The 20,160-nt window shown below is 43.4% G+C and overlaps 1 protein-coding gene across 1 annotated transcript in view; it reads left to right on the top strand.

The window, feature by feature from the left end:
- Positions 1–3,367: 3,367 nt before the first annotated feature.
- LOC144774120 (extracellular calcium-sensing receptor-like) overlaps positions 3,368–20,160 on the top strand; it is a 38,396-nt gene continuing 21,603 nt past the window's right edge. Inside the window, exon 1 of the mRNA XM_078659144.1 lies at positions 3,368–3,589. Within this exon, the coding sequence (XP_078515270.1) occupies positions 3,368–3,589 (222 nt within the window). The remainder of the gene's footprint in view (positions 3,590–20,160) is intronic.

The raw sequence follows: 20,160 nt of genomic DNA, 5'->3' as shown, positions 1-20,160 counted from the left end.
TGCTGTTTAGTTGTAGTTTTAGTTCTGCCAAAAATTGCCAAAGGTTTCTCTAGGTTCTAATCAGCTCCATACCTTAGAATGAGAGAGGTTGGTATCTCTTTCCCTGGACTCGATCTTCCAACACCGTGCAAGGGGAGTTAGAAGCACTGGAGCTGGATTCTCAGCAGGAGGACGACAGCGTCTAGTCAGTGCGTCAGCTGGAGAGTTGGCTTCCTTCGGCACTTGCTGTAGCGAGCTGCGTCGTGCAAGTAGGTAGTCGAAGTGCACCGAACCACACCGTGCTTTGCTATAGCAAGTGAAGGTATATTTATACTTTAGGTGTTTAGGAATGCCAGTATTGACGTAAAAGTCAGGCATATGAATGTCATGAATGAACCCCTAAGGAATAGATGTTCATACATAATAAATGAGTTCTTAGAGAAATCAATATTCAGCTCAAGAGTCTGGTTTTCCAGGAAATCGTTCTGACGTAGATGAATGGATGGAAGAAGCCATGCCTGTATTTGGGTAGTACAGGCTATGTGTAAATAAGGACTGGATTTATATGCCTATATAAGGGCAATGTGAATTGTACCTATATAAGGGCATAAATCAGGAAAATGCATACAGAATCCAAATCGATACACAACAATGTGCTTGGAAAGAATTCTCTCAGTTAGGAAGTGGGTGTAATCTACTAGCCTCTGTTTAACCGCTTCAGCGCTACCGCGAATTCCCGCCGTGCGCTGAAATTTCAAAAATGGCTTGTTTGTGACAAAGCCAGCTCGTCATGCGCGCAGCGCAGGTAACGCCCATGACGAGCTGGCTTTGTCACCCGCGCTGAAGGGGTTAACACCTACACATGTGACACTTCACCTCATCACTGGTACTGAAGGCCTGTCATACATTACTGAATAGGAGCACTGGGAATGGTATGGTAGGTCTAGTACCACTACAGATGTTAGTGACAACTTTATATCAACAGCTTAAAGCACTAGAGAACATAACTCATTTCGCCGACTAATGTATAGATCATTACATTCACTATATTTTGAATGTATTATGTCACATCATCAATTTAAAAGGAACCAATTTCTCTAATGCAAAAGCCATGCCTTTTTATATAAAGACAACCTCAGTTAATCCAAGTGTGTCTAACATCCACCATCACTCTCTAATAGATGTTAAGGTCAATGGTGGATGTTAGATTACTCTTACAGAGGGGAGGCATAACTTTATTGCAATGGAACCATCTCGTTGTGTGACGAAGGGCCATATTCTGTAAAGCACATAGGACAATGCCATCTGCCTGGGTAGGACATAGCGGAGTGAAATCACATAGAGGACAATAACAAGGCCCTCATCTACTGACGTCCTTTGGGCATGCTGGCATGCCTCAGTGCAGTGACAGCATCAAATAAAAGCCCAGGTGCTCAGTCTGAAACTGCTTCATGTCGTGGAAGCACCTGCCAAACATTAGTAAATGAGAACCTAATTATCTTCCTGTTCAAAGATCTCCCACTAACCTAGATACCAAGAGCTTGAAAAAAGTAAAAAAAATAGGAGTCCTAACGAGGCTGGGCTGGTAGGTCTCATTAAAACTACATAAGTAAAGAAATCTAAATTACAGAATGATTTCCTTAGTCTCAGCTCAGCAAACTGAGGTGACGTGAACACTAGCAGATTGCATCTCTAATCACAGGATTGTGTCAGGATGTCACTGTTCAAACTGTACAGAAGAATAGACCTATGACCTTCTTGATACCTGGGGAAAGTCGCCACAGGGACTAGATATTTTTAACAGTTGTAATTTGCTAAGGGTATACAAATAAGACATCCGCTGCATGTTTACCCTTTTTTAATTCAATCACCACTTGGCACGCACTTTTTTACCCTCATTGGGCCCCTACCATACACACCCGCAGGCATCATCCAGCAGTCCTAAAAAGATCTCCGATAAAGAGACCCTTCAGGGCATTTGTAGGGAAATGCAGCGCTGTCCCGATGATGAACCATGGCACCCCTTGGGGTGTGTGAGGGCAAAAGAGGACAAAATATGTTTTTTCACTTCATCGGTGGGTCCCTTTTACCTAGGATACTTTTTTGATTCTTATTTTTCTCCCTCTTCCTTTTAAATATACGGGTGACTATTCGCACCCTTATGCATGGGTGACTGTTTGCACCCTGCATTCAGGAACAGTGTCCTTTGTTGGTTTTGATATTGACACAAGGAGCTTGGACACTGGACTTTATTCAGCTCCTGGGTCCACCCTCTCTCTCTTGTTTTGATATACACTAGAATGACCAGAGTTGTTTGGGAGGGGAGGAGTACAGGGCAGTTTAATTCATACATCCTGTTAAAAATTGATTGTGTGAAATGAAAACACCTCTTAAAATTCCTTCTACTGCAGATCAGCTATGGATCATTTCTCTCTACGCTAAGCGATAAGCTACAGTTTCCATCTTTGCTGCGCACAGTGCCAAGCAACACCTTCCAGATGCCTGCCTTGGCACAGCTAATGAGATTCTTCGGCTGGACATGGATTGGGATAAATGTAAATGTAGTATACTTGTAAAGCGCACAGCTGCCCGAGCAACGGGGCGTCCCGGCGCTGTATAACTCTGGGGAACCCGTCCTGGCTTTCCCTGTGGGATGGTCCCTTGCTGGGAGTCCCCAAGGTGGAGCCAGGCATCCCCGGAATTGGTGGGGCCGTTGTGGAGATTAGGCAAGCTAATGCCCAGAGTTGCCGAGTGGAACCCCTGATTATAGTAAGCACCGAAGCGAGAATTATCGAGTCCGCTGACCAAGGTCCACGACCCTGCCGCGTCGGGAATTGAACCCTGGTCCCGGGCTGACTTCTGCTCTCAGGCCTGCCGCCTCTAACCAGTGAGCCACACTACTCCACATGATCATCTCTGACGATGAGCTGGGAATGGTGGGGGGACAGTCCTTAAAAGGATTGATTGAAAAGAATGGGGGTTGTGTTGCATTCATGGAAAAAGTCCATCTAAGCTACTCTACTGCGAAAATCACCAACGTTGTTGAAATTGCCAAGAGAGATTCTGCGAAAGTAATCATTGTTCACAGCCCAGAGGTCCATATGAAGAAGGTCATGGAGGTCTTCTTTGCACTGAATGTGACAGAAAAAGTCTTTGTCTTCTCTGCATCCTTCACATTTACTCATGCACTCTTCCCCAGGCAAACCTGGCCACTCTTCAATGGATCTCTAGCACTAATCCTCCATTTCTCAAAGATGCCCGGGTTTGAGTGGTTTCTTTCCACCTTAATCCATTGCAAGATTCCAATATTGAATTTATTAAACTCTTCTGGGAGGAAGCTTTCAACTGCAAGTGGCCAGGATCTAACACAACTGAGAAAATGACAGCGATGGAGAACAATGGAATACAGGGTTCTTGCAATGAGAACCAGACATTAGATATAATGGCAGCTTTTCTTTTTGAATTTTATGATCTTAGCTTCTCCTACCACACCTACCTCGCAGTCTATGCCCTTGCCCATGCAATGAACTCATTGATATCCTGTAAACCTGGACAAGGACCGTTCCTGAATAGTGATTGTGCTGATATCAATAACTTTCAACCTTGGCAGGTAAATAAGTGATAAGCGTATACATTGCTATAGGTCATGAATGTCTTAATGTCTCAGTTTTATAGCTTATGCGACTCATGATATTTATTCATAGTGATGGGTCTTTCAACAGCAGCGTTCATAGATTTCTGCTTGAAATCTCATACTTGGCATCCTAGCTTTAGTTACAACTCCACTAGTGAACTAAATGTCAGTTTTCTATCAGTGAAAATTCTCACATCGTTGTTTCCCTAATAACTTTGGCACCATTTAATCTTCAAAAAAGTTTCCTAAAAGGTAACTCATCACCATTCTGGAAAGTTTCAAGGTGCTCTGTCAAGTTGGGGCCTGAGAAAAAGGAACCCAAAACAAGTTATCTGTGTACAGTTTCTCATAGAAAACAGAGGGAGTCAGTCCACATGTTGTTGAAGTAAAAAATAAAGTAACTGTAAAGGGGCAGAACAGTTGTAGAATGACTCACTTATATTTATGGTGGGGTTCAAAGAGGGCCCACCATCTTGCTTGATCACACGCGGCCCACACTGAGTCTCGTGGCACTCCTGCAGGATTATGAAAAAAATTATGAAAAAGACCTGTGAGCATAAGTGATGGACAGTCCACTCCCTCCAAATAGTCAAGCCCTATCATGTGGCCAAGCCCGTACTGTGCACATTCTTTGCTCTGTGCTGGATCCTGTGCAGTTAGGCGGCATCTAATCTACAATCAATGAGACATAAGTGCCCAGGCCGCTATAATGCAAGCCATCACTTTGCACATAAGTTTTCATGGAGACCTCAATCCTCCCAGACACCCAAGCCTCCTTTGGTGGTCAAAGCCCTACTAAGCACAACCTTCAACCTGTGGAGAATTGATCAAGGAGCGTCCACTCCTCCTCCAGACAGCTTTGTCCCCTTATGTGGCTAAGCCCCAACTACACCCAGCCTTCACTCTGTGGAAAAGACTTTATGGATAGCCCATTTGTTCCAGACAGCAAAGCCCCCCTTAGGTGGTCAAGCCACTACCCCACACATCCCTCGCCCTGTGCAGAACTTGTCACAGAGAGCCTATTACCTCTAGACACCCAAGTCCCCTCAGGTGGTCATGCTCCTACTGCACATAGCCTTTCGCCCCGTGTACAACTCTTGATGGAGAGCCCACTTAATCTAGCCCCTTAGGTGGTAAACCTCTATTACTCTCAGCATTTGCACTGAACCCTTTGCAAGAAGATGGGCTCTTGTGGCCAATCAATCGGGCATGGGTGAAAAACCCCTGCTGCTCCTGGTCTTTGCTCTGCATAAAACTCATTACAGACAGGCCAGTTTCTTTAGAGAGCAAAACTGACATAAGCCCACTGAAGCGCCCTTGGGTGTGACACCCTCAGCATTGCTCTGATGCTTTTTTAAATATATTTTTGAGAGGGAGGTTGGGGTAAAATAAAAGTTGGATTTTTCTCAATGTACTTCCATGGTACTAGTTAAATACCCCCAAAAAGGGATGTATGACATTAAAACGCATGCTTTTACCATGCATGCCTTTACAACGCAGTTTTTACAACGCATGCTGTTACAACGTATAACGCTTAGGGGTGCTGGATAGTGAATAGTTTAATTTACTATTCCAACTCCAGTCCCCGTGGATAGTAGGGAAGGTGTTGGATAGTAAATTAAATCTATTCCCTATCCTAGAGCGCCCCCAGCGCAATGCGTTGTAATGACATGCGTTGTAATAGTTGCGTCGTAAAGGCACTGTGTGGTAAAAGTTACGTTGTAAAGGATGTTTTCCCCCAAAAAGGGATATTTACCCAGAGCAGTATCATGGCCCGCCTATGCTACTAATAAGATAAACTATAAAGAGAGTTGAATTGAAATAATTTCCATAAATGGGAGGAGTGCATGTTTTGTGTTGTAAGACTCGGCAGAGTCGTACTCTCAGCATGCACAAGCACACTTTCGGCAGCAATGTGCCAATGCAGGCATCCTTGCATCATAGTGTAAATATGTCTGTGTTATTGTTAGGATACTTTTTTAGCAGAAAGGGGTCCCTTACTGATCAACTGATGATTTCCTCTGAATAAGTATGTTGTGCAAAATGCAGCACACATTCAAGTGAAAATAAAAACAGGAGAAATAAGAATATTTCTTCTTGTTACTCCAGGGTTCGGTTTTGGCGCAAATACATGTCTAAATGTCTTTGTAGATATGGATTTGACTAAAAATCCATGAATGAATGAACAGAAAAACCCATACAGCACTCAATTCAATTCAAAAATACTTTATTCGGTTAAAAAAGCAAAAATAACCATAAAAGTAGCATGAAGAAAATACAGTTTACAGGGTAGTCATGTGTTCATTATTTAAAATACATATGTGCAACATAGAGATTAATTCATTTAGATCGATTTACGACATTTAAAAACAGATTTAAAAAATTCACCTAATGAGGCTACCATAAAAACAGTTTCCATTTTCTGGCACTCTAAAAACGCTAAGCGACATCTGTGTATATTTAAGTCTTTGAGAATAGGGATGATAAGTTTCTTTCGAAAGAAAATATAAAATTTACAAAAAAATAAAATATGTATATCAGACTGTGGGGAAACATCATCACATGGGCAAAAGGATAGTTCTTTCGACCAACAATTCATCACAGGAAAAGATAAGACCCTAAAAACAATGTTGAGTCTAAACAGGGTTAAAAGGAAATGTTCATGATTAGGCATATACAATGATAAATATGGCTGTAGTTTCTCTCCACATAAAATGTCCTGGTGAGCAGAAACAGTCTTTTTTCTCGCCTCCTCTAAGTGTCTTTTGTCCCTGAGATAGGCAATGCACACATTTTTCAGATCTCTTCTCGATATGTATGCCATTGTTGGTGGGTCCTCAAAGTATTGGGCACAATTTACTTCCTTGAGAAAGTTCTTGACATAACATATCCATTTAAAATCATTGATATTGTCTAATGCTAAAATGTCCTTTAGAATAGCCCGGTTAACCACACATTCATCATTTGTCCACACCCTATGCCAAAGAAGAATTGGCTGAATCCTAATCGTATCAGTAACGTAAATTACTCCCAATTCAACATGGCATATCATAGTTGCAGTACTTTCAGGCACGGACAAGATGTGACGTAAAAATTTATTTTCCATGATTTGGATTGAACTGATATTTGAGTAACCCCACAAGCCTGATCCATAGGTGGCTACAGATAAACAAGTTGCCCTATAAATAGTTAAAATTTCTTTTATGGGTTTTTTCCCTAATTTTCTCATAAAACATTGTAAGGCCATAATAGTTTTGGAAAACAACAGGGATCTAGCATGGATTGCACTAGTCCATGAGCCACTTTCGTGAAACAGAATTCCCAAATAAGGGAAGGTGGAGGTCTTTTCTAGGGGATTGGAATTTATAAAAATGGGTTTCAAATGCTTGCTTGATCTTGGCTCACAATACATGGACAAGGTTTTTGAACAGTTGATTTTAAAATCTAAGCCAAGCATGAAACTATTAAAAGAAGTAACCAAGATTTGTAGCGCCATTGGGGTTCGTGCCATCAAAACAGCATCGTCAGCGTACATCAAGGCAGGGACAGGCCTTCCACCCACCATAGGCATGTCCCTACCCTCCTGCACGAGACGTTTCTCCAAGCCATTTATATATAGCAAAAATAAAAAGGGGGCTAAAACGCACCCTTGGCGTACACCCCGACCAATCCCAATTTGTCTACTACATTCTCCATCTTTCCCAAAACGCACACTTGCAGTGGCCCCGGAATATAGATCTCGCAAGAAGCATATAATGGCATTGTCTACCCCCAACTCGGCCATGATTGACCACAATTTATTGTGTGAGACACAATCAAAAGCTGACGATAAGTCAACAAAGGTGAGGTATAGACGTTGTTTTTTAACCCTTATATACTTCTGTTGCAGGATAAACAAATTCAGTCCTTGCTCTATAGTCCCTAAGCCCCTTTGAAACCCAAATTGAAAATCGCTTAACACCCCATTCTCTTCTGACCAGATTCGCAACTTATCTAAAACCACTCTCCCCAAAATTTTTATAGAGGAGTCCAATAAAGAAATTGGCCTATAGCACATGCAATTCTGCCTGTCACCTTTCTTAAAGATTGGGACTATAATCGATGTAAACCAGGTAGGAACTAAACCTTTTGACAAAGCAACATTAAAAAGCTGGACAAGCAAGGGCCCCCATAATTCGATGTTGGCCTCATAGAGGTCTGCTGGTATACCATCTGGTCCAGCCGCCTTACCCCCTTTAGTTGCCTTCAAGCTCGCGAGAACTTCAGGAAGGGTTACGACCAAGACTTTAGATGTATCTAAATTAGGGAATGTAAAGTCCTGGCCAGTATCGAGGACTGGTTCCACAGCCCTGTAAAGGGAGGAAAAGTGCGCCACCCACTCATCTTCTGGGATGGCGATTTCCATGCGAGCCTTTTTTTCATATAGGAGGGGGGTATTAATGACCCTCCAGAAAGCTGTCGGATCCTTTAATTGTGACGCCTCGCATAAATCATCCAAGCCTCCCTTCTTATGGCGGCCTTCCTGTCCTTCAGTACTATGTTATAGTCCCTCCTCAAGATTCTAATTTGGGTTACATCCCGTGGTCTTTTATGGATCGCATGTCTAAGCTTTGATAGGGCTTTAGTACATTTCTTATCGAACCATTTTCTATTGGGCTTTAGGGAGTTTTTCTTTGCAACCCACAATGCCTCCTTAATTGCAGTAGAAATAATATAAAAATGATTTAAAATTTCATTACTCTCGGCGTGCTCGTTCAAGCAGATCAAAAAACTACTCATACACTTATTCAGTAATTTAGACAAAAAATCAACCGGGACCACTCTACTCCATTTAAGGCTATATCCATTTTGGGTACCTAATTTCACATCCTGCGCCTTATTATTGGAACCTGCTACATGATCTAATGCAGGGAATAGGTTCTCCATTTTTAGTACCTGTGGGTAGTGGTCACTTAATGGTAAGTGCATGATACTAGAGCTGATCAATCTGCCCGCCGAGCTATTTGTACAGAGACTAAAATCAATGATAGTTGAAGCCCCCCGCCCCACGAATGTTGGAACAAATGGCATTGTGTGGTGGGCTAGCTCATTTGTAAACCCAAGATCAAAATTAAAAATCATCTCATTTAATGAATCACCTAGAAGGGTATGTTCAAAATGCGTCAAGTTAATATCCTGTTCCAACATCAGGCCGCAAATACCCTTCTGACCCTTTTTACACAAAGTACAATTAAAATCACCCCCCCATAATACCATGACTTCACCCTTTTTTGTCTCAAATTCATTCTGTATGTCTGCAGTTATAGTAACAAATACATCCTTAATCATGCTACTTAGACAGTTATTGTAAAAATTAAAAAGAACAAACGTTGGACCCTTCCTTGTGTCTATAACTATTTTCTGGTAGTAACTGGATCCAGGAGAAAAAGAGATTTTGTCAGAGACTAGCAGGTTCGATATATACACAGACAATCCCCCCTTTGGTCTTCCGTGTGCTCCCCCCATCGCAGGTGTAAAATAAGTTCTATAACCATTAAGGTGTATTGGTGCGGTGGTCCAGGTTTCTTGTAAGGCTAATATGCCAACATCGGCAATTACATCACACCAGGACGGATTAGAAATGTTCTGCTTTAGACCTGCCACATTCCAAAAAACCACCTTGCAATAGTCTTCTATAGGTGACTCTTCTACGATAGCTCCAGTTTGACTACCCTGACTCCCTTGTATAATCTCATCCGCCCCATGGATTTCGTGTGTCTCAACATGAAGTTCTTGTATCTCGACGTACCCCAAGGATTTTATAGGCCCCAGATCTACAGGTTTAATTGTTTTTGAAACCTCTTCTTTTAACTTGGGGAGTCAATCCACTGCTTCCAAACACTCAAACCGGTTGGAACACGGAAAGATCGGGGGAAATTGTAGGTTGCCTAGCCATCCTGGGTCAAAACTCTGTGGTCGGTAGTAAGGGGACCTTGATCTATGTTTCACTACATTCCAACCATCCTCATCTCTCCCTCCCCCTTGTATGTTATAATGGTTACTATCAGGAGCCCAACCCTTGTTACCCCCTTGGTATCTATTGTCCCTAGTCCAACTCCACCTATTGTCAGGGTGTTCGCCCTCAGGATAAAAATAGGATAGTGCCCTAGCCGTAACAGAAAGACCATGATTTCTAGGGGGTCTTGTAGTAATATATTTAGCAGTTAGTGGGTTCTCAAATGTTATTACCACACAATCGCCGTATGTCCTTTTTTTATTATACCCAATCCATGGGGCCCTTTCAACCATCAGAATATTACTTTTGATAGCTGGCGGGAGAGGGTAATTATCATTCAGCCAATGGATGGTTTTGTTTACAAGTCCCCCATTATTTTCATTTGAATTTTCATTTAATTGAGGGACTCCTGTAAGAACCACAACATACGGTGCAGCTTTTGGGGGTAAGTGTATATTTCTACGCACCTCCCTTTTTTCTGGGTTATCTTTATCTTGTTGTAATTTAAGAGTTTGTGGGACTGGCACTACATTGTCAATCGGGGCAGGAGTTTTAGGGGTTGGTATGGTTTTTGGCAATGGATTCGTGGTAGTAGCATTTTTAGCAGCTGGTAGTGGCCTAGTCATTTGATTTTTTGCAGGTGGAACTTTATTATCCAAATTAAAGCTAGGGGCACTTATATCTTTATGGATATTTTTTAATATAGTTTCCAAGGTTCGAGGAGAGTCTTTAGCATTTCAAAGATGTTATTATTAGCCATAATTAGGCTACTACTGTCCTCGCTACCTCCAGCTTGATTCTTAACTGCGCCGCTTAATTCCAAAATATCCTCCAAGCTGCTATCTAAAACAGTTTCATCTGGGAGACTTAATGGTAGGCCAACGGTGGACTGATGGCCTGCCCTGTTTTCACTACTATGGGCAAGTGGATAGGTGCTCACATTCAAAGGCGCAGGTTCTAAAATGGTCAGGTCTTGATTCTTGCTAGTATGTGCTTTTCTCCCTTTGCTCGTGTTAGGTTTAACAGTTTTTTGAATGTTAGTCTTCTGTTTAGGGATCGCCCCCTCTTTCATACCCCTATGAAGTAAATCACTAGCCATAGTTAGAGTTTCAGTCTCCTTTTCAGCTGAAGTGCTGGCCACTAACAAAGATAGATTAGGAGTTGCCTCCAGATCCTCCTGGGAACCTGGAGCATTATGACCCCTATCGTTCTGTGCATTTCCTAGATTTTCCGAAACAGATACACTATTAGGAGTGCGAGCTTGAGCAATAAGACCTAAAGAAGAGCGTCTAGCTGCGGCTAAATCCTGGGACACCCTTCGATCCATAATTATAATCCCTTCATCGATTAAAGCATTGGTACGAACAATGAAATCGTCCAGGGTACCAGTCAGTTTCTTTACCCCCGCAGCAGCCCTGCTTCTAGTTTCTGGGCAACTCATGGCAGACCCTGCGAGTACCCGGAAATAAGGCAAAGGGTAATCTTAGAGAATACGACAGCCAGTCTCAAAAATGTCAATGTCCTGTAAGGTCACAATAGCGAGTGAAATGGGTGGGTAGCCTACTTACAGTTCAGATGTCACCCAGTCCATGAGCAAGTGGCTATCAGGCAGAGTTTCTGGCCCAGGCCAGGCTCCTCAGGCCTCTGAGGGCCACAGAGGGCCCGCCCTTTGCCCGGGCTTAGCCCCGCGCTGTGCCCCGCTCGCGTCCCGCTTCGCGGAGGGGGCGTTGGTGTTTTAAGCACCTCCGGGCGCCTACATACGCGTCACAACTGCGCGTCCCCGCTAAGGCTCCTGGGGGTTGAAGTCCCCTCGCTCTGCTGACCGCGTTGGTGGTGATGGAGGGCGGCAGCAGAGTGGAGTCAGCTCCTGGACCCGCTGGACCGCTGGCGGACTCAATCTCCGCCTTCACAAGGTAGCGTCACCTCCTGCTTCTCCTCAAGTAAATGATTAGGGCTCCCAGGGCACTCCGGGCGCGCTGGTGTTTTAAGCACCTCCGGGCGCCTACATACGCGTCACAACTGCGCGTCCCCGCTAAGGCTCCTGGGGGTTGAAGTCCCCTCGCTCTGCTGACCGCGTTGGTGGTGATGGAGGGCGGCAGCAGAGTGGAGTCAGCTCCTGGACCCGCTGGACCGCTGGCGGACTCAATCTCTGCCTTCACAAGGTAGCGTCACCTCCTGCTTCTCCTCAAGTAAATGATTAGGGCTCCCAGGGCACTCCGGGCGCGCTGGTGTTTTAAGCACCTCCGGGCGCCTACATACGCGTCACAACTGCGCGTCCCCGCTAAGGCTCCTGGGGGTTGAAGTCCCCTCGCTCTGCTGACCGCGTTGGTGGTGATGGAGGGCGGCAGCAGAGTGGAGTCAGCTCCTGGACCCGCTGGACCGCTGGCGGACTCAATCTCCGCCTTCACAAGGTAGCGTCACCTCCTGCTTCTCCTCAAATAAATGATTAGGGCTCCAAGGAACATCCTGTTGATGCAAAGTAAAGCATTCCATTACTTTTGTTTCAACCAACTCAAACAAAATTTGAGTTGGTTAATAAATACCAACCAGACTTTTTTGTTGGATCTGCATTAAAAAAGTAAATTAAAACTGAAACAAAACCTCTTAAATCTGGTTGAAAACAGTACTAATAAATATTTGATTTTCACTCATAACTATAACAATAGACTTACCTTTTATAATTATATGTACACTGCTACAGCAGGTTAACTGCTGGGCCTCCAACACCCCTCCACCCCCGCCTCCCACCAATCCCCAGCCCTTTTTGGGCTATTTCCGGTAGTTTTCGCTTCGAGCCCCATAACATTTTTCCCACCCCATGTTTGCAACCTTTTTGGCCAACGTACTGGGATTCTAAATCCAGTGTTTGCAGATTTCCCTGGAAAGGGCTAGTAAAATATAGCAAAATGTGGAATTTTCTGAAAAAAACTGGAAAAAACTGCTTCTGAGAGAAGTGGCAGTTTTTTGCCTAAAAACAGCATCAACAAACAGTTTGGTGGGCTGAAATCACCATCTTCCTATTGATTAGGTACATGCAGAGTTGAATCAAAAACCTACTTCTATACCACAGTTTTAGCATCTTTCAAACAGGGAGATCATTTTTCCTAATTTTTGTGCTCTCAACCCACTTCCAGTAGGTGATCCAGGACAGCTATAGATTTCTGAGAAGTAGACACAATTCCAAATTCCTTAAGGGGTATTTTGTTTAGAGGTTTTTACAAAGACAATACCTGTTGAAATAAGGAAATACTGAAAATGTGTAGGAAAAAATGTTACATGTGAAAATGATTTCTTCTTGTGACAGTTGCTGATTTACAAAAGAAATATACCATTAAGTCAGCTAGACCCTTCTGGTTGTGGGGTTATATAGGGTTTGTAGCTTCTGCAGTAACCTAAGATGCCCAGAACTTGTGTGGGTGGGCCTAGTTCCTGCAACAGGAAATGGCCAAAAACACAACATGGATACGCAACTTTTTTCCACCTAAAACTAAACCTTTTTTTGCTAAGTGGATAGCTGGCCCTAGCGCAGCCGGCACCTATGGAAACCAAGAAAACTTGCCCATTTTTGAAAACTAGGCACCATGGGGAATCCAAGATGGAGTGACGTGTGTGACTTTCACTTTTTTATTTACGCAGTACTCCTTGCAAATCTCAAACTTTGACTAATAAAACACATTTATTTTCCACATATTTCTGTGAGGGAAAGTTCTGGAATCTTTGGGGACCTACAAACGCTCGTTCATCCGGCATTTACCCAAGTCTCCTAAAACAAATGGTACCTTCGGATTTTACTGAAATGGAAGGAAATTGTATAATTTTAGGCAGAGTTTGAGGTTTGTAGAGTAATGTGGTTAGGAAAACCTCATTGGATCCACATACAAATACACCACCCTGAACTCCCCTGGTTGTCTAGTTTTCAAAAATGTCTGTGGCTTGTAGGTTTGAAGGGGTGGTGCCACAGCAGGGCCCTAAATACAACACCTACCCTTACTGCTTATCTCTCATCTTATTTCCTATCTTATCTCTGATACTGCCTCATAGCTGTCCTCCATATCCTGAGTTAGGGTCTGGGCAGCAGTCATCCACTGAGATGCCATCTCTGTTGACTGGCTAAAACCGTCCTTCTGAAACACTGTCCTATGAAGAAGGCAGAAGTATTGTTCTAAATCAGTTGGTGGGTATGTGACATGTGTGTAAAAGTTCCAGAATCTACAGGTTCTTCAAAGACACCACAAAAATACACAGTATTAATTCACACATACCCCACATCATAATATACATGTATCATGTCCTATGCAAAGGTTTATTGTGAGGGGAGCTCCTTGGCACTTCCCAGTATAAAACTAATTCCTAGAAGCCGCAACTCAGCCTTTGACCACAAGTAGTACACATTCACATAGCAGTCCCTGCAACTTTGTGCGCAGGCGTGCTACTTGTGAAATCACTCCTATCATCACGGTCACTGGAATCATACGGCTGGACAGAAACTAATCATAGGACAGGGTTGACGGAATTATTTGGCAAGAAAGGGTAAATTATGCATCATTATGCAGCACATTTTCTGATAGTCTTACATCATTCATTATTTTCTGAAATGAAAACATGATAATACTGCCTGGGTAAAGATTTCACCTCATTATCATCAGAATACCAACCAAACACAGAAATAAGCAACTGAAAGATGACCAGTCAACTTTGTGCAGGGTATTCCACTACATACAAATACTTAGCCACATCTTTATTTTTCTAATGTTGCCACATATAGGGGCTGATTCTGATCTGGGTCGGAAAGCACTCCCGCTGAGCCGGATCCGGAGTGTTTTCTGACCAAGCCTGTCCTGAAGTCCGACCGAGCGAGTATGATGCGGCTGCATGCTGCCGGACTCGGTTCGGTGGGACTCCCATAGAAGTCAATAAGAGCCGGTCGTACAACGTGGACATGAGCTCCCATTGACTGAATTGGTACGTCTCGCACAAGGGCGCAGTGGGTACACATCAGTGCCATCCGCACCATACATGCCTGTGTTCGGGAGACCCTTGGGTCTCCCCCTGTGTCTGAGTCGTGAGGCTGCGGGTGACAGGGGGTCCGACGCGGACCCCCAAAGGCAACTTCCTGGACGATTTGCGAGCCAGAAAGTTCGGCTCGCACCAGCTGTCCGATACGTGCATCATACTGGCTCGGTCATAAATCGCATCCATTGCACGGCACGGTTTACTTACAGATGAGACGTACGGAGCGGTTCGGACCCAGAAAGGACTCGGTCAGTGAATTTCACGTTGCTCGCATCATACTTGCTCGCTCGTACAGCTGTACGAGTCAGGCGGTAAACACGCGTACAGCTCATACTTTACCCGGCCGGATCACGTTCGGTACCCTCCTGAGCGAGATCGTAATCGGCCCCTTAGTGTGGCTTTTTATAAATAAATGTATGCATGTTTTTTCTGGGGAAGAGGGGCCCAATTGCCCCACCAGAGAAAATACATTAATGAAATGTTTTTTCAAGAGGAGCCCTCAAGGGGGTCAACTCTTGTCTTCAGGGCCAACCTCACCTATATTTCTCTTATATTCTTTTGGGGATGTGTGTTTTCCAGGGAAAACACATGTTCCTGGAAAGCAATGAGGGCCCAAATAGGTGTCAGCCCATATGTCAGGAGTGCCAAGCCCCTGACATTTTTACTCAATTTTTCTATTAATTATTTTTCTTACCTCCTCCAGGGGTGCAATTGCAACCACCAAGGAAAAAACACATTAAAAAAAGTATGTCACCGCAAGGGCTAACCCCAAATCACTTTTCCCTGGTGGTCTAGTGGGTTTTCCTGGCAATGGATCTCATGCACAATCCACAGCCATGAAATGGTTTCAGGGAAGCCTCTCTGGAAACAAGAGAATCTCCCCTTTCTAATTAGACCTCACTGAAAATAGAGGAGGTCTTTTAGGCATTCTTTGCCCCTAGGGGTGGGAGAGAGCATTACCTGCTTTTGTTTACCACTCTGATGAAGAATCTGTGAAGTCAATGTCCCTCACGGCGTGCTGATGTCAAATAACAGCAGGGGAGGTGGCTGACAGAGAAGCAATTCCAAATCTCCCCCACTGTTTAAAAAGAAAAAAGAATCCTCTGGTGCAAGCACTGGAGGATCCTTTTCTGCTCTCCCCAGGGTTGGCCATTGGTCGACACCCACACATAGAGGGATAAGAAACACACTTAACAAATAACATAACATGTTTAATTGTTTAAACCAGATAGCAGTTTTTGCAAGACCTGTTTATTTTTCATTTATTTAAGAATATTTTAGTTTTTTTTCAAAATATTCATGTAAATTCAAATTAAACTCAGAAGAAAGGGCATCAGATCTTGGAGTTTCACAAAATCTACTTTTTCCATTCTGGTGTTTGATAACTAACTTATGTCAGGACAACATGCCCTGTTTACTAACAACCACTACTGCGTTGTACTTTCCACAACAAAAGCCCATGTTTGTAAGCAGTGATAATGTTGGGTTGGCACTGGAGGACTTATGATGGGACATTGTTCACAGGAGCAGTGGAGGGTGCAGAGGTGGAGATGGACGCTTCCTGGCACCACGCTGCTGCTCTGCTCTTGCAGAGCATGTGGGATGCACTACCCTCATGTGCTTCCACAATCCCCTAGTACTTTTTCGCAGTCCTGCATGAGAAGTCCTTCCCACATATGCAACAGGTAACAATTGTCATTATGACCTTCTCCCTTGAAGGGACACTGAAGAATTGCCACACAAGTAGCTCCTAGATGGGCGGTGGGGTTTCTTGCTGGTGTTCCTCTTCAAAGATTTTTCTTCCCTTTCATGATGCCATTTTGAATGAAATTTCCACAGCAATTTGAGAAAATAGAGAAAAAGCAGAATGGTCAGCACAAGATGTGTTAACAGACGATAGCTAATCACAAATGAGGCTGAAAGGTGGGTAGTGCATGTAAATTGAGTAAGAAAGCGATGACAACCAATCACATGTCTTTCAATGTGTGCGTCGTAGGTATTGAGGTACTCCTGTGGGACCGCAACACCCAAAAATGAGGCAATTTCACAAAAAGACTCAAGAGATCCTCATTAAGTAACAATCTTTATTACTTGGCTAAATTAGAAAAGTTCTAGCCTCAACCTTAATTAAAAATCACTCTTTGATACTAAACACCGATGTTTAAAATTTCTTGTGGGTGTCAAGAACTCCCCTGGGACACAGACCCGGAAGTAAAACCCTCATGAAACTTCTGCAGGGACCTTCAATTGCTTGTGAGTGTCCCACACAAGTACTAGGGGTAAGACCCTGGAAAGTGACAAAAAAGTACAAAGCAAAACACACATTCATTTTTAACATTTAATCATGCTATCAAAAATTCACTACAATATCTAAAGGCAAAATTGACATTATGGTTAACTTGAAAGCTACTTTTTACTTTACATTAAAAAAAACTAAATATTCACATAAAAAAACTACAAGGTAGGTTAAAGTGAAGTTGTATTTAGGTAGGGAAAGATAACTTAAAGTTACATAAAAAACCTTTGAAAACTAACTAAAAAAAGGTAAAGTCAAAGAGATGTTATAGTTAGATGACATTGAGAGTCACAGAGTGCTCTTAATAAATTAAAACCCACTGAAATTTAACAAATATAGTTCAGCATGCTGTATTTATCTTGTGCCAACGCTATGCATCACACATATGTTCAATCACCTCTTTGATGGCATCTCAAATAACATCCTCGATGACATCATGATGACATCGTGGATGACATCATCAAACCAACCAATATATTACTCAACAAACCAGTACACTCTTTCAAATATGTAAATAGGTACTAAATGGTGCAGAATAATGTGAAGCATAAACTCCATGAACATATTTACTTACATAAAATAGTTATACTGTCGCCCACTCCCTCAGACACCTAAGCTGTACTAGAAGACCAAGCCTCTACCATGCACACTGTTGACCCTGTGCTGGGCTCTTCAGGGATAGAGCACTCCCTCCAGAACCCAAGCCTCTCGATGTGGTTGGTTGAACCCCTTTGTGCACAGCCTTTGTCATTTACAGAAAGAGCTCTTTATGGAGAGCCCACTCCCTCAAGACACGCCAGCCTCTTTATGAGGCCAATCATGTTGGAAGAAAGTATACACATTAGCAGTAAAAAAGGTATCTATATATTGTGCTCTAGATAATGGTTACTAAATACCTTTCAATTTGATAAGTGTATACCAAACTGTCACACTCTTGGATGAGGTCATCAGTGATGTCATCAGTTATATCATCATTGATGTCATACACTAAAATGATATGTCTTACTTTGTCACAGAAATGGAAGATATGGGCGTGCCTCACTCCTTAGCCTTTTAGAGGTTTAGTTCAAGCTCTCTGCATCTTAAAGGTTCTGGAAGGTCAGCTTCACCTTTGAGAGGAAATGCTGAGTAAGAGAGTGCCATAACCCTACAAATAGCAGGGAGTGTCCAAGGTCTACAAGGCCAGTCCTCTGTAGTGTTCTCACTGCCACTGTCCAGGTGCTAGAAATTGCCTAGTCACTGAACAAACGGCCATATGTACAAGAGGCTTTTGTGGTCGCAAATGGGCGATTTACAGAATTTTCCAGTTTGCAAATGCAAAAAGGCTTTTTCCCATGTACAAAGCCCTATTTGTAATTCAGAAATCTATTACTGTATCATACATTTGGTTTGCGATTCGGTATTAGGAAGGGGTGTGTTAAGGGCGTCTCCTAATACCAAATCACTGTGGTATGTGTGAATGTTTTGCACCCAAAATTCCGTCACAAATCATTTGAATGTTATCACATAATTCAAGTAGGTGGTAGCCCACTTCCAAATGTGAAGGGTCTCCAAGGGATCCCTACTCCTTTGTGAATATTTGGAAAAACATTTTTTAATAGCAGGCATTTGTCCAACAGGCAACTGTATACTCTTAAAAAACTTTTCATTTTCTTTTTGAAGCACATTTAGTTTTTTAAGGAAAACTGGCTGCATTTGTTTTTAGTGTTTCCCAATAGGTCGCAAACTAAGAACTACTGCATTAACTCCTTTGGTGCATCGGACGGCCGGTTGGCCATCCAACGCACCAGTGCTCATGTGCGTAGGATGGCCCCTGGCCGTCCTCACACATGGCATTTGAAATCCCTCTGGTGCTGGTATCATGGCATTTGAAATTCCTCTCGTGCGGGTAGCGGAGGGATTTGTTTTCCCCCTAACAGCCTCAGGAGCTGGGGAAGAGCTACCCCAGCTCCCGAGGCTGTCTGTGTGGTTTCCCTGCAATGACGATCAGCATGCATGTCGGGCTGTCATAATTGCTGTAAAACCGAAACTGTTGGAGGATCCACGCAAGCCATACCTCCCTGGACTCCCCAAGGTGTCTAGTTTTCAGAAATGTGTGGGTTTGGTAGGTTTCCCTAGATAACCACCAATCCTGGGGTCAAAAGCCCAGATGACCCCCCTGGCATAACCAGGTTGTTTTGTGAAAGGCCACCCTCACAAGTGAGGTTTCATTTTTATCGGAAATCCCAAAACCCTGGGTACCTTTAAAATCCCTATGATGTGGGAAGAAAAGTGCACACATTTTGGCATAGATACCTTATGTGGATAAAAAGTTATAGGGACCTAAGCGCGATCTAAACCAAATAGCCCCAAAAAAAGGCTTTGCACAGGGGGGGAAAAGGCATAGCAGCGGAAGGGTTTATTTTCATGATGTAGGTCTATTTGCGACCCACTGGGTATCGCAAATTGCAAAAATGTACAAAGACAGAAAGGGGTAAATTTTAAATAACTGCCGCTAACTAGCCATAGCATTAGTTAGCAGCAGTTTTCTTAACGCAGCCTATCACCAAAAACTATTGACCTGTTAGCAATATAGTTACAATACATCACTACATGGCAATAGTTTCAGGTAGCCACAGTGAAATCTGCTGCTAACACTAGCATCAAGGCGCACAAATTCTGACATTAGCGGGAGAAATCTGACAAAAGGCCTATTTGCCGGTTAGTCAACAGAACTTCAACTTCTCTTGAGCCACAAATAGCCAATAAGTCCACCTCCAATGAAAAAAAATAAAAACAAAACAATGGAATGTGGAATGGAGCTGCCAGGGACAAGTGCAGCACAGATCAGCAAATTCCCCAAACCCCCCAACAGCCAGGATAACCAGCAAGAGTCCCAGGAGAAGATGAAATGCAGATTAAGGGCTATATGCATGAAAAGAGGGACATTGCTTTGGAAAATCTGCAGCCAAAATCTTGAAAGAGTGTACAGTCCCTGGGGCCCAGAGGCCTCACTGTGCCTGCGTCTGGGACCCAGAGTGGGATGCGGAGGTGCTTTGGAGTTGCTGGACCATGGCGGTAGATATGGAGGCCACGGCGATCACCCTTACCTGGTGGTGAAGTCTCCCAGGTCACATGGAGACACTTTGCTGACCTGTGTGAGAAGCCCCTTGAAGCTGTGAATGGTAGAGACATTCCTGCACACCAACATAGGGAGGTCTGTATTACATACCACGCACCACCACTACACCAGGGTGCACAGAG

The sequence above is a fragment of the Lissotriton helveticus genome, chromosome 8, assembly GCF_964261635.1.
Source record: "Lissotriton helveticus chromosome 8, aLisHel1.1, whole genome shotgun sequence".
NCBI classification, from domain to species: domain Eukaryota; kingdom Metazoa; phylum Chordata; class Amphibia; order Caudata; family Salamandridae; genus Lissotriton; species Lissotriton helveticus.
The sequence above is the reverse complement of the archived record's forward strand: the minus strand, read 5'-3'. Positions and strand labels throughout refer to the sequence as shown.